The 15220-nt window shown below is 39.5% G+C and overlaps 1 protein-coding gene and 1 long non-coding RNA gene across 3 annotated transcripts in view; one reads left to right on the plus strand and one right to left on the minus strand.

The window, feature by feature from the left end:
- The first annotated feature begins 3 nt into the window (after window positions 1-3).
- The window catches only part of LOC118256640 (uncharacterized), a 41624-nt gene continuing 26407 nt past the window's right edge, over window positions 4-15220 (plus strand). For both annotated transcript variants that reach the window (XR_004781273.2, XR_004781272.2), the window contains exons 1-2: window positions 4-69; window positions 2077-2129. This is a non-coding gene — a long non-coding RNA (uncharacterized LOC118256640). The remainder of the gene's footprint in view (window positions 70-2076; window positions 2130-15220) is intronic.
- PRLR (prolactin receptor) overlaps window positions 11117-15220 on the minus strand; it is a 158505-nt gene continuing 154401 nt past the window's right edge. The window contains exons 19-20 of the mRNA XM_050716327.1: window positions 13058-13127; window positions 11117-12421 (exon numbers count right to left, since the gene is read on the minus strand). Of these exons, the coding sequence (XP_050572284.1) occupies window positions 11396-12421; window positions 13058-13127 (1096 nt within the window). The 3' untranslated portion in view covers window positions 11117-11395. The remainder of the gene's footprint in view (window positions 12422-13057; window positions 13128-15220) is intronic.

Genomic DNA, 15220 nt, shown 5'->3' on the forward strand with positions numbered 1-15220 from the left:
CCCGGCCCCCGAGGGCTCGTCCCGCGGCTATGGGGAGGGACAGCGAGGCTAGGCGGGCCCTGGGCGACAGTAAGTGGTTTTTTTTTGTCTGTTTGTGTGCTGATTTTGGGCAGCTGAGCGCCACCACAACCGCTCTCTCGCTCCCCATCCTCAAAGGGAAAGGGGGAGAAAATACAATGGAAAGGGCTCAAGGGTTGAGATAAGGGCGGGGAGATCACTCAACAGTTATCATCACAGGCAAAACAGACTCAGCATAGGAAGATTAATGTAATTTATTGCCTATCACTAACAAGGCATAGTAGTGAGAAACTAAAAGCAAACAAAAAACACCTTCCCCCATTCATCCTCTTCCACCTCCTCCCCCTGAGTGGCACAGAGGAATGTGGAATAGGGGCTGCGGTCAGTCCCTGACACTTCGTCTCCACCGCTCCTTCACGGTCCCCCTCTGCCCCTGCTCCAGGCGGGGTCCCTCCCACGGGATGCTGTCCTGCCCGAACTGAGCCTGCGGGGGCTGCCCACAGGCAGCAGCTCTTCAAGAACTGCTCCCACACGGCTCCGTACCACGGGGTCCATCCCCCAGGAGCAAACTGCTCCAGCACGGGTCCCCCCACGGGTGGGCGGCAGCTCCCCCCAGACCCCCTGCTCCTGCGTGGGCTCCTCTCCACGGGCTGCAGCTCCGGCCCGGGGCCTGCTCCTGCAGGGGCTCTCCATGGGCCGCAGCCTCCTCCAGGCCACATCCCCCTGCTCCACCGGGGGCTCCTCCACGGGCTGCAGCGTGGAGATCTGCTCCCTGTGGGACCCATGGGCTGCAGGGGGACAGCCTGCTCCACCAGGGGCCTCTCCACAGGCCGCAGGGGAACTGCTGCTGCGTGCCTGGAGCACCTCCTGCCCTCCTCCTGCACTGCACTGACTTGGGGGCTACAGGGCTGGTTCTCACTCCTGGCTCTCCCAGTTGCTTCTGTGCAGCAGGTTTTGTTCTGTTTTGTTTTGTTTCGTTTCGTTTTTCCCCTTTCTTAAATCTGCTCTCACAGAGGCACAAACAACATTGCTTATTGACTCGGCTCTGTGCAGTGGCAGGTCCCTTTGGAGCCGGCTGAAACTGGCCCTTATCTGATGTGGGGCAGCTTCCGGATTCTTCTCACAGAAGCCATCCCTGCAGCCCCCCATGACCAAAACCTTGCCACATAAACCCACTAGAGTTTGTTTTCAGATGCTCACCCTGGAGAAACAGTGCTAAAATTAATATTTTCCTTCACAGCTTAATTGTGCCATAATCCAATTCTCCCCCATCTTTAGTAATTTTCTGGAAAAACTTGAATGTGCAATCATTAAAATGTGGTTGTAAGGGAGTGCTTTTCATTCCTATGAAATACTGATCGTTTTTCTGAGTGTTTGCTGTCTTCATATGGCTCATCTCACACTCAGCAGAGAAAGGACTTCTAAGGTTGAGTGTGGCAAATTGCACTTGACGTAGGCAAAAATGAGTATGGGGACAAATCAGAAAAACAGTCTCATTAAGGAAAAAAAATGAACTAGAATGAGATATTATCTGTAATCTGGGTGATAAAGAGCATTTATCTGTAAAATATTATCTGGGTAATAAAGAGAAATTGAAAGATATTGTTAGAAGGGGAGGAATAACTGACCAATGACCAATTTCTTTGCTCTCTACAACTCCCTGAAAAGGAGATGTGGGCAGCTGGGGGTCGGCCTCGTCTCGCAGATAACTAGTGATAAGACAAGATGGAATGGCCTTGAGTAGCACCATGTGAGGTTTAGGTTGGAAATTATGAGAAATTTCTTCTCAGGAAGAGTGGTTAGGCATTGGAACAGGTTGCTTAGGGAGGTGGTGGAGTCACCGTCCCTGGGATGTTTAAGAAGAAGTTGGACGTGGTGCTTAGGGACATGGTTTAGTGAGTGATAGTGTTGGTAGGGGGGTGGTTGGACCAGATGATCTTGGGGAGGCCTTTTCTAACCTTAATGATTCTAAGATCCTTCCTTCCCCCCCCCCCCCCTTTCCCCCCCTTTTTTTTTCTTTCTTTTTTTTTTCTTCTTTTTTTTCCTTCTTCCTTAAAGACTACCAGCACAACCAGCAAGGATGGTGAATCTTCTGAGAGAAGATAAGAAGGGTAAGATTCTAAAATACTCAGACTTCTTCAATCAAACTTTACATTCAAAAACTCACAATGCCTGAATTTCAGTGATAATGATCATTTTCTTATAGAAGGAAGGAAGGAAGGAAGGAAGGAAAGAAAGAAAGAGAAAGAGAAAGAAAGAGATAAAGTAACGAGAGTCTGAGAGTTGTGACCTTGTGAAGGAGCCATCTGTGTTAACACTGTGGTTTCCATGAAACCTAGAAGACTGATTGAAGGGCCTAGAGGGGAAGACATATGAGGAGCAGCTGAGGTCACTGGGCCTCTTCAGCCTGGAGAAGAGGAGGCTGAGGGGAGACCTCATCGCAGTCTACAACTTCCTCGTGAGGGGGAGTGGAGAGGCAGGTGACTGTAAACACCAGTGATAGGACCCGTGGGAACGGTGTTAAGCTGAGGCAGGGGAAGTTTAGGATGGACATCAGGAAGAGGTTCTTCACCGAGGGGGTGGTCGCACACTGGAAGAGGCTCCCCAGTGAAGTAGTCACTGCACCAAGCCTGTCTGAATTTAAGAAGCGATTGGACTGTACTCTTAGTCACATGGTCTAAACTTTCGGGTAGACCTGTGCGGTGCCAGGAGTTGGACTTGATGATCCTTATGGGTCCCTTCCAACCTGGGATATTCTATGATTCTATGATTCTATGATTCTAGGTGGTAGTAACCCTCACACTTCTCTCCAGTTCTGCCTTGTGTCCCCCATTTTGGAGCAGGTGAATATATTGCTTGTTTTGTGCTCCAGAAAATATGTTCTAGGAGTGAAAATAAGCATGAGTAAACCAACCTTTCTAAACAGCTTCTCCAAGAAGTCAGAAGTCCTTCTTCACACAGGAGTTTTCTCTTATACCCAAGGTTGTATGCATGGATGGCTGTATATTGCATTTTCACTACATGCAATATGGAGCTTCCTGCATGCTGAATCAACTGTCCAGTGCACACAAAGTGGATTAACACATTTATCAGTGGGCCTTCCACTTGCAGAACAGTGGGAGCCCATCCCACAAACTGTGCTGGATGTCTGACTTTTCTTTTTTGTTATTATATATAATGGAATTGCTCAATTTTATGAGGAAAGCTAGAAGATTTTGAGAATATTATTCAAGAACTTTTATTAAATCGAAATGTGAACATCATTGCAGAGAGATTTTACAATGACAAAATATAGAAAAGTCCACCAGAAAGCTACAGACTTCAGTAACAATATTGATCTTACAAGTGAAATTGCTAACAGATTTTATTAAAGCCAACAGTTTCAATATTAAGAACTTAAAAAATACATACTTTTAAAGCATTTTCCTTCAAATACACTTAGAAACAATGAAGAATTCCTGAGCAACTATTTTTGTACCAGTACGCTCCAACCAATGTACATACTGCATATGAAATCTACTTTCTATAATTTCTTAAATTTTAGAAATTTACAAGACATTTGGATCTGGTTCATAGAATAATTGTGCTTCAAGTCATTCTGTTGCTAAAGTAATGACACTACAATAACTTGGATGTTCCAGATTGCATACAAATTCTGAAAATGTAATGGAAATGCCTAGCTTTTATTGCAAGGCTAGCAATGAATTGGTTTATGCAAATGGAAAAAAAAATTGCTTTAAATATTGGATGGTCTCTTTCTTGGTTGGGAATTATCTTGTTTATTGTGCATACTATTCAGAACATGCAATTCAAATTATAAATAAGTTTCTTTGAGAGATCTGCTGGCACTATCAAAGGCAAGGAAGTTCTAGGGACTTTCTCCTGCATTTAACAGCCCTGCCAGAAATTTGAACAGATACAAATTATTAGTGGCTTTTGACTTCTTTTTTTTTTTCTTTTTCCCTTGGCAGTACTTTTTCAGAGCAGCATCCCCAATATTTCTGTTTTACACAGACTAAAAAAATATGTGGAGCACAATATAAAGATTTGAGAAGCCCAAATGTTGCTGAGTATCTATGAGCAATATAAATGAATATAGCACGTATGAAACTGATGGTTGTATTATTCCAGATGAAGAATGGTATTTGATGTCAGAATAAAAAATTACATTCTGAGATGAAAAATGAGCAACAGTATAGCAGCCCAGGAGGTCCCTTCTCAGTATATCTGAGCAGTAGTTTCCTCTTCCTTTTGGAATGGAGGACATTGGGATGAGAATTCAGAGTACTTTATAGCATTATGAATATTAAAATATGTGGTTTGACATCATTGTACTTCCACCTGTATTCTGTATAAAAATCTGCGTATTCCTAGACATGTATAGTTCTCTGTCCTACTCAAGGGATATTTTCTGCTACTGATATCTACAAAGATTTCCAGCATTCTCTAAAAATTCTACTTAGTGCTTTATCCATAAAACTGACCATTACAATCTTTGTAGGAAATGAAGTAAAATCTGTACATTTTTATTGATGTCAAAATGAAGTGAAGGTAGTCAGCAGCTCTCTAAAATAGAAGCAGCGTTGTCCAGAAATAAAGTTGTCAAATAAAGAGAAAGTCCAAGACCAGCACCATCACAGAACAAAACAGAATGTTAACCCTTCTGAAAATAAAACAGGAAGATGTGAAAAAGACTTCCTTATTTCTAACTTCTCGGTGTACTGATGTCTTGAGTATAAATCCAGCTAAAAGCCTATCAGCACTGCAAGACGCGACATAAATAATTCAGTTATTTCTTGAATTACTTTTGACAGATGTAGTAGTTTCTCTTAAAAACTTAGCTTAAATTGGAGAAATGTATTTTAAGTCTGTCTTGGTAATTCTAGAATTTATCACCAAGCCATGGACTTTGTGATTAAGGAAAATGTCAACTGGTATATTGTCATGTATTGTCATACATGTTAATATTGTCACAGGTGCAAACTATACAATGCCCAGAAATGTCAAGAGACCATTTATCAGTATCCACAAAATGTTTTGTCTCTTGGGGCTTCTAGGTCATTGCATTGCCTTTAGTAAATAGAAAATAGAAGAATGATTAAGAATGACAGATGTATGTGTGACACAGTGTAAATGGATTAAAAAAAACAACACTAATTCATAAATCTGTCTGAAAAATTGAATGTAGCTTTTAAAAACCATGTGGTACATGTGGTATTTTTGTTGATTTTTTTCCTTAGGAATGTAGGAAATGCAACAGCAGATTAGATGAGGGGTCTAGCTGCTCAAGCATTGTTTGCCAGGGGCCAATATCAGATACTTGTAAGAAAATACTGTAATTAATATAAATGGAATGACCCACTCTTGTGTATAAGTCTTTTTCAGCTTTTATCTAACAGCTGATCTGTAGTAGCCAATTTCAGCATCTTGATGACTGGTTAGTACTTAATAAGGCATTACAGTTTTTGTTGACTATCTCAAGCAACTGTACATATTCCCACTTTAGATATAAAAAATATATATTTTTTTTTTTCTTAAAAACTCATTTATTACTCTACCATTTCTGATTTTTTCCTATCTACTCTTACATTTGATTCTTTTGCTTTCATTTTCTGTTCTCCCTCCCTCTCTTCTCAACCATGGTCAATATGCATGTTTGCCCACTCTGATTTCTCAACTACCTGTGCACCTTCCTGCAGGGTTCACTGTGACTGTGCTCCTCTTCCATTCTGCCACATGCAGCAGCCATGTCCTTCTTCCCATTGCTAATTTCCCTTTCTGTCCCGATACATGATGTATTTCTATATTCTGTTTATCTTTAATCTCCTGCTTGACATCCACTGGAAAAATGAAAAAAATCTTTTATTTATTTCAAAAGGATTTTCAAGGCAGAGACAAAAGTTTGTTCCAGCGCAATGTAATTCAGTCTGTCCATCCTACACCATAGGCACTAGAGTCTGAAGGAAGTCAGTGACACGGTATGAGGGTTTGAGATAGTTGAGAGTAGGGGCAGTCTCCATTTTCACTCATTTAGGAACAGAGTTTGAAGATTAACTTCTCAGAAGCAACTGAAAACAGGTCTTTCTAAGTAGTAAGTACTGATAAATGCTTAGTTCCCATTGGTGAGATCCAAGATCAGATCACCTCTGAGAACTCAGCTCATTCAGTCCTAGCAAGCTGGGCACACAGGCAGTAGCAAAAAGCAGAAAAGGGACTGACGCTTTAGGAAAATAGCAACTGCCAAGCTGGTCAGTATGGCTTTCCCGAAAAGATGGAAACTTCTTTGTTATTTTTTCACATAAAAACATATTTGGCTACAAATGTCTAATATACCATCCTAGTACTACTAGAGCAACACAAGTGATGATTCCATGACACGCTGTTAGTTAAGAGAAACAATTTGAACATTACAAATACGTTTTTAGAAAAGAATCTGCAATTTGACACACAAAGTAAAATGCTTTTGTCTGCCTTTTTAAAGGGAGCAAAAATAAACAACATCTGAGGTAGCGATTCTTTAAAAATATGGTGCCTGATCTCACGATGCTTTCATTTCATTTCGCTTTATGGCTTTGTAGAAGATGTCTAATATTCATTAACTGGCTTAGATGACTTTGGTTTCCTTGCACAACACTTTCAAATTGTTTACGGTTAATGAGAAATTATCAAACACATTTACAGGCTTAATGATGTGAGCTGCACGTATACAGTGCTCCAGAGATCACAAATAAAATGGTTCTTACTCATTTTTAACATCTACTGTTACTACACTTTAGATATTTAAATGACATTTAAAGCAACTATAGATTTTCCAGCCATCTAAACATATACACATAAACAGATATATCACAGAGTTCACTGCTTTAACATAAACCAGTTATCACTACATATTTGTGTTTCAGTTTGTTCCATAAACACATACATCCTCTTATTAGTATTCTGTAAGGTCTGTTTACTGCATTTTTATTACATAATCCTTTGTAGTTACATAGTATCATCAAGACCATTCTTCAAACCTGCATTTTATGTGAAAATAAGTTTTGGCAGCACATGCCCCACTTGAGTAAATCATATTTCTTTAAGAGTCAGGAACATTATATTGAAATACTAAAAATATACATTAAATATGTCTTTGCTAAAGCAAAAAGTTTAATTAGAAAGTTTAAAATAATGAGTTATATTTCTCAATACTGAAGAAAAACTATAAATAAAATTATTCTGCGTCCAAAGGAAAGGTATTTAATTGAAATATATATATTGAATTTTATGAATTTATAAAATGAACTACTTCTGAAGAGCCTTTTAGGGCTTTTATGTTACTAATAGGTAGTTCACACTTTAAGAGACGTATATAGATCTAACTTTGAAAGCATCATTGAAACATAAATCCATGTGAGAAGTTTAACTGATGGTATGAGACCTAGAGAGACAATCCGTGTTCTTTGGGTAAATTATGTTACATACTTCATCACTGTATATCAAAAGAGGTGTCATGTGCCTGTTATCCCCACTGATGTATCATAACTTTACAAGAATCCACTGAGTACAACTGCTACAAAATCTCATCTATTTCCTACTTAAAAGCTAAGAGCTGTAATAAAAACTAAAGTTGCAAACAAGACAATGAAATATTTGAACATCCAAAGGCCCTCAAACTTAGCTGATGATTATCCTGATTTTACAGGACACTAGTTTATTCTCTTTTGATGTGCAAAAGTACAGTTTGGATGTTAAAGGCCACTTTCAGAAGGTGTCACTCCCACCTGGGAAGTAACAGGGTGTTTTGGAAAATAAAAGTGCACCCAAAGGGAAAATAATCAAACTGCACATTTGTTCAGCTTAAAGGATGAAATACAGTTATGAAAAATGTTTTAAAGTTCTATTTAGCTAGCAAATCCCTCAAAAAGCTTAGCTACATCTGAGCAACCAACAAATACACCTTTTCTACTCGGGCTGAATTTCTGTTTTCACAGAAAGCCATGATGATTTGGCATCATGAGACTTTCATTGGCAAAGTTGGGAAAGAATCTATGCCTCATAATGTAATTTATGCCTGCAGATATTTTGCAGTTTCAGTACCAGTTTATGGCTAGGCATATAGAAATGCTTTCACTCGGTTCTCTTTCCGCGGGAGAATTTGTGGATTACTGGAGGGGCCTTCTTTTTGATATCTTGCAATCCTGTTTTTTCATGCAATAATACTGATTTTTTTTTCTTTCTTTCTTTCTGGCAACTTGCAGTTTGCATGTGCATATAAACTAAAGGTCCTCTGAAAAGCTGATCTTCTGGGTTTTATGAACTCAAGGTGTTAAAGTTACTGATGTTAATGGGACCTACCAGCTGCCACAGAATTGGACATAACCCATAATATTAATACAGCCCATATTTTTCCATTTAAGCAATGTCAGCATAGGAAATATTTGTATAAACATTATTTAAATTCTCATTTTTGGACTAGAGAGTCATACTTCGCTATTAGAGCAAGCTAGGATAGACAAACTTAGTAACAGTCAATGGAGTTTAGAGTATGACTTATCTCTTCCTAAAGTAAACACTTGTATTCTGCCAGGCAAATCATGCTCTAGACTCCATGATCTACAATAAAAACTTAGCAACCAGGTACATGTATAGATACTTCCATTTAGGCGGGATCAATAATACACTTAAAATCTGCTCAAAGTTGTGTCTGTCTGCCTCTGGTCCAAAATAAACTGACAGCAACAGTCTGCTGCTGACACGTTATCCAACCTTTGCTTTGGTTTGTAGCATCTCTGTAGCCACCTGTAAGTTACCCTAAGTAATCCACTACATAAAGAAAATCTTTAGGATGTAGCTTGATAAGATTCTATAGCCTCTATACAACACCAGAGGGCTGCTAAAGGCCTGCAGCAGCATGTCCTTATGCATGCTGTTAGGAGTAGAAAACAACTGCTTGGCTCAGATATGACTGTCTGCGTAAAGAAAGAGAACATGTCTGATTCAGATTGGTCTTGTCAGATTCAGTCAGAAAAATGAAGCATTCAGTCAGAAGAATTAAGCATTGTCAGACAGTATACTATCAGCTTACATACACAGACACACAGATTGCTGTCCTGTAAAACACTCCAGTTTTGACTGAGAACTTAATAGTTTCTTTGCAGTACTTTTAGTATCTAGAAAATCTGTAAGATATACCACAAATGCTACAGTAAAATTGTCCTGTTACCTGTAATTAAACAAAATTTTATGCTTGGCTGCTCTCTGAAGTAGCCACTTCATGTCTTCAAGCAATAAACTGAGTGGCTGAATTAAGAATCTAAGATCCCTCTCTGTTTATTCAGCAGGTCATCCAGACTGCTCCAATCAGCCTCTAGAAAGGGGAAGTAAATTGCAGGTATAGAGGTCACAGACTTCAAATTTGATGCCTAAAGTAAATGTTACAGTATCCACTACCATACATGTTTATATATACACAGATAGTTAAATTCTAAAGTCTAGCCAGTGAAAGGGCTAGACAGCTTGACCGATCTGTACTCGAGCAGTTCCATTGCATGGAAGTATCATATGAGAATTTGATTTGCCAAATAAGATGTGTTTTTTTGGGGATCAAAATCAGAGGGTCTGTTTTGGCTGGCTCTGCAGCATGTTACCTGATACTGCAGGAAGGCTGGCTCAGTGCATAAAATCAGAAAAAGCTGAGAAAGCTGAGAAACACTGTTCAGGAAGGACAAGAACTTTCCATCACATGTACAGTACAATTTCCCTTACCTTATGCTTCCAATTCCCACTGAAGCTAGTGGTGTTGGCTAAATACTTGACCCAGCTTTAAGTAGCCATGACTTACTTGTTCATACTTTGATGGAGTAAATTAAACTTTTGCTTCAGGAAGGAAGGGCCATAAGTACACAGCAATTCCATTATCATTTTGATTTTGCCTTCATTTATATGTGGTAAGAGGAATCCTGACTCTTTCCATAGTTGCTTTCCAACTACATGGACAACTATTCTCAATCCTGTTGCTATTTCAGCAGAGCACTGACTCTGACTTTATGCCGCGTATCCCTGACTGTTGAGGCTGGATTCCAAAACTAATTTTGATAAGTTCATTATGAAATACCTGAAAATTTTCAAACTTTCTTTCCAGGCTAAGAGAAAAGTGTACACAATGGCTAAGGATGCAGGTGACCATCATTCCATTCATGAGTGGCATGAGAGTACGAATTAAGTGGGAAAGAAGCTTGCTCTCAAAACCTAGATTCTATTTTAATTTTATAATAACAGCTGGTAAAAAACATCAGAAATAAATAATTTACAATTCAAATAGTAATACATTTGCAATATATTAGAAATATAGTTTAAAAATTACTTCATATTCTTACTTAGTATAAAGTTAAATTTTATGCCTTGTATAGAAATGGCAGCTTTACTTGTTACCTCCGTTTCAGCAGAAGGAAACAGAAAAGTTGCTAAATAGCTAAATAACATTGGGAAGTTAAAAAATATTTTATTTTGCTTTTTCTTTGGTAATAGAAAAATAGCCTTTAAAAATACATTGTTAAATGTATGGGACTGTACTAAAGTAGAATTGTATATTATGTACAGTAAGGCAGTATATCAAATAGTGTCCTGCTATGTTTTTCATGTTTGGTTTGACTGGAATAGGCTATGAACGGGATGCAAAGCTTTCTGTCACATTGAAACAAAGCAAAATATATTTAGAGGATTTTTTTTTTACTGTAATTAGTTGAATATATTCTCTTTTATATGTTTTTTCCATATATAAGAGCTTCATTTTTCTTAAGGGTTGAGAAAAAGTATAGAGAAATCTTAATCTACTGTCAGAATACACTCAGAAAAAAATATGTTGTAGACCAGAATGTCATTGTATAATGATTTATCCAATTTAGAAACTGCTCAGACAATTGTGGTGTACTGACCCGTAACATTCTTAGTCTTTGTTGAAACTGCAATATTCCCTTAGGTTGAATCAAATAACAGAAGATCTGCAGAACTGAAGAATTAGTTTGCAATGTATTTTTCATGGCATGTAGTATCCATTTCCTCATTTCCCTCTCTGAGAAATGTGTTAATGATCCAGGGTTTACTTCTATAATTGTTATATCAACCCACAGTTTATTATTCTCTGTATAATACACATAGGAGGCTAGGGTTTTTTTTTTGGTTTGTTTGTTTTTAGGGAACTATTTGCTGTGTGGTTTTATTTTACTGTACATAACTATTAACAAAATCGATATGTAAATCACAGACTTGTCAGCCAGAAGATGGTGTAAGCTACAATTGTGACATAGTAGCATAATCTTAAGCCGCTGCATTATTATACTGATTGTATTTGACTCATTCTGTAGCATTACCTGATGAAAAGTGAACAAACTTTTAGTTATTTAAAAGAGGGCATAAAGGAGGATGGGTCCATATACTCCGATCCACTAGTCTCTCTTTTGCAGTCACTTGGAGCTGTCAGACAGTAGCTCATATTTTTCTCAGCTTGACCTTGCTGAAGGTTCTGAGATGTTTCTTTTGCAGGTTCTTGAGACATAGGTATGTGCTGGACTCGTGAATCTGGCATCAATACTAGAATATTATGGTCCACAACTGTTGAGACCTTTGTATATTCTTTGCTGGTTCCTGGAACAGTGTAATTTTCAGTCTTTCCACTATTTTCTTTATGTTTCAGTAATACTGCTGGCTCCTCATCCTGCTTGACTTTGTGGACTTCTACGTAATCCATTAGTGTAGCATCCAAAAAAGGTGACTTTTCATTAGGTCTGTTTTGTTTGACCTGCACTGCGGTTTGCTCAGTTTTGGAATGCAAATTCTCCATCTCTCCTTGTTCTTCCATGTCTCCAGGGACGGTTTCAGTAACAGAATATCGTGACTGATGCTTTTCTTCATTTTCCACCAAAACTGGGGCAATGTTCATATTTGTGGTGATCAGTGTTATTTTACGTGCATCTACAATGCTGTGGTAGGCAAACATAGGAGGCTGATTATCAGGTAATTGAGCAGCAGGCCACGTGGATGATTTTGTGCTCTCACTGTTAGAAAGGAGCGTTTTCCGTTCTAAGGCTACACACTGAGTTTCCCAGCTCCTTTTCACAGCTTTATTTTCTTGAACATCTCTTACATCTTGTGTTTGAAGTGTTGATGGAAGGGCACGGGACTCCCTGCACTTCTCAGAAAGCAGAGAAGGGCTATCGCAGCTCCCTCGTCCTGAGTCACTGTCTGTTTCCTTGGGTGTCATTTTTGCTTTTTTACTGGGATTACCATTGTTGTGACTTGGCATGAGTTGCTGATCCTCACTGTCCTCTACCTCTAGGTATTCTATCAGTAGCTCCTCACAGTCTGATGTTGGAGGGAAACCATGGCAACCAAGAGCACTCAATAATTCTTCAGATTTCCCTGTCTGAGGACATAACAAATAAGATATTGATATTTTTCCACTGTTAACATTAGGGCTTACATAACTAGAACAATTGTGAACAGTCTACATATTTAATAGGCAAATACTATAATAGCTACATCACTAGATGTAACCTGAATTTCTACTACTGCAGAAAATAGCAAAAGAACAGAAGAACTTTCCCTGAGTTCCGTCAGTGGGGAGATCCCAGAGTTCATGTTTCTAAAATGGGAGGACTAGGGAGCTTCTGGCAGATAAGGGTCTCAAGGGTTTGGCAAGAAGGTAATGGAGGAGAATTGACAGAGCAGCCATGCCTTTGTCTCCTCAACATGGCAAGAGACTGTGGAGAGTGACTTATCTAAGAACAGCTTAGATCACATAGGCATTAAGCTCTTACTGTGTTCCAGGTAGCAACTGAAGTTACAAACCCTGTAGATAAATGCCCTCCTATCAGTGCCAGGCAAAACTATGTCTCATACATACCTTCCACATGATCAACCTGAAAGCTTTGCTTATTTTTAACATTGATTACATTAATTGACTCTGTTTTATACTTAATTATGGTAGTTGTTTTTGCTAGTACTGAATTTTAAAAAGTAAGTAATGGCAAATTCTTCTGCTGTCAACAGCAGTACTCACCTCTAACAGATGTGTATCAATGCCTTTTATTTTCGGTCCTGGAACTGGTGGTAAGATAAAGGCTATCATTCTAAAACAAACAAACAAACAAAAATTAACAAAACAAACAAAAAGCAAAGCAAACAAACAAATGGACAAAAAACCAATAGAACAAATACAAAAGATATAAATATGGGCCCTCTCTTACCCCCTCCCACTCTTTCACATGGGTACCAGTGGTGTAGCAACAGGAAGTCTGAGTGCTATCAAAAAAGGTTTCTGGGCCCTAGGAAGACAAGTAAAGGAAGAAGATGACTGAAGAAATGTTGAAGTCTCCAATCCATCTCAGAGACTTGAAATTCCCAGGCACACACTGGGAATATCATACTGACAGGACAAGCAAGCCTGGGAAATTCCTACAGCATGCTGAAGAGAACTTTCTGTCACATGCACCAAGTGAGCCAGCCAGGAAGGGTGCTCTCCTGGACCTGTTGTTTGAGAGTAGGGAAGGCCTTGAGGGAGAGGTGATGGCAGGTGGCTGTCTTGGCCACAGTTATCGTGATGAAATAGTGGAACATTTTGTGGAAATAGTTCAACATTTTTGGTGTAGGGAGCAAAAAGGTCAGCGGAGTTGACAACTTGAACCTGAGAGAGCAAACTTTAAACTTCTCAGGCAGCTAGCTAGCAGCGTCCCCAGGGAATCAACTCTAGAGGGTTTAGGGTCCATGAGAGCTGGTCACTGCTCAAGAACCACCTTCTAAAAGCCCCGCAGCAGGCAAGAACGGGATCTGGGGGTGCTGGTCCACAGCAGGCTCAACATGAGCCAGCAGCGTGCCCTGGCAGCCAAGAGGGCAAACTTCATTTTGGGCATTTTGGGGTGCATTAAACACAGCATGGCCAGCCATCCAAAAGAGGTGATTCTCCCACTTTATTAACACTGCGTGTTAAGGTCCACAATAAAAAAAATAAAAATAAAATAAAAAAGCCAGAGGAGGGCACCAAAGCTGGTAAATGGCTGGGACGCATGTCCTATGAGGACAGGCCGAGGACACTTGGGTTGTCTAATTGGAGTAAAGGAGGCTCAGAGGTGGCCTCATTGCTTTCTGCGTCTTCCTGAGCAGGGGAAGAGGAGAGGGAGGTGCCAGTCTCTGCTCCCTGGGAACCAATGACAGGGTATATGGGAATGGCACAAAGCTGCACCAGGGGAGGTTCAGACTGGACATTAGGAGCAATTTCTTTACTGCGAGGGTGGCCAACCACTGGAACAGGCTTCCTCGTGAGGTGGTTGATTCCCCATGTCTGTCAGTGTTGAAGAGGCATTTGGACAATGCCCTCAATAACGTGCTTTAACTTTTAGTTAGCCCTGAAGTGGTCAGGCAGTTGGACTCAATGGTCTTTGTAAGATCCTTGAAACTAAGCTATTCTAAATTCTATGTTTTCTCTCTGTATTTGTTCTCCCATTTCCTCAGAAAGTTACTGAAATTTTAAATACTTCTCCCCTATCTGTTGCCTCCCTGTTGGACATCTGTTTCCTGCCTGCATTCTGTAGCCAGGTAGGTTACTAAGCCAGGTATAGTTTGTAAATTATCCTTAGATATATTCATAAGAAATAAAACAGCATAAAAGTTATTGAACTGGAAATGTAATACTATTAATGTCCTTTTATTATTCTTTGTCCCTTAAACTCCAGCTCTCTCAAACCACTGTAACTTCATCACTGACCACAACGCAGCGATATAGGGCGCAGTCCTGGAGGACTAGTGGGCCTCTGTGTGCGTACTTGACTGTCATTTGACTAGTAATAAACAGGATTTATGACGAATGACTTCTGATTGCTTTTCCATCAGCAGTTTCTCTCTTTCCTCTACTCATCCACTATTTTTTGCAATACTTCTACAGAAGAGATAAACTTTGCAACACCTTTACCTTTGAGTGAAATCAGACAAAGATTTAATAAATTATTTGGGGAATTGACTGACAAGTATGTAGAAAGATGACTTCATAACATAACCTTGTTTCATTTAGAAAATTAGGCCAAACCCAAAACATGTGTCTTCAATAGCAGCAGGGATACTCCAAATGATATTTGCTGAATACTTAATGGCTAACCATGATGGCCAGATCTAATAGAGACATGTCTTTACCAATTAAGAATTTAGTTTTTCATTTTTAGTCTGTTTTCTC

The sequence above is a fragment of the Cygnus atratus genome, chromosome Z (genome assembly GCF_013377495.2).
Source record: "Cygnus atratus isolate AKBS03 ecotype Queensland, Australia chromosome Z, CAtr_DNAZoo_HiC_assembly, whole genome shotgun sequence".
Classification (NCBI taxonomy): domain Eukaryota; kingdom Metazoa; phylum Chordata; class Aves; order Anseriformes; family Anatidae; genus Cygnus; species Cygnus atratus.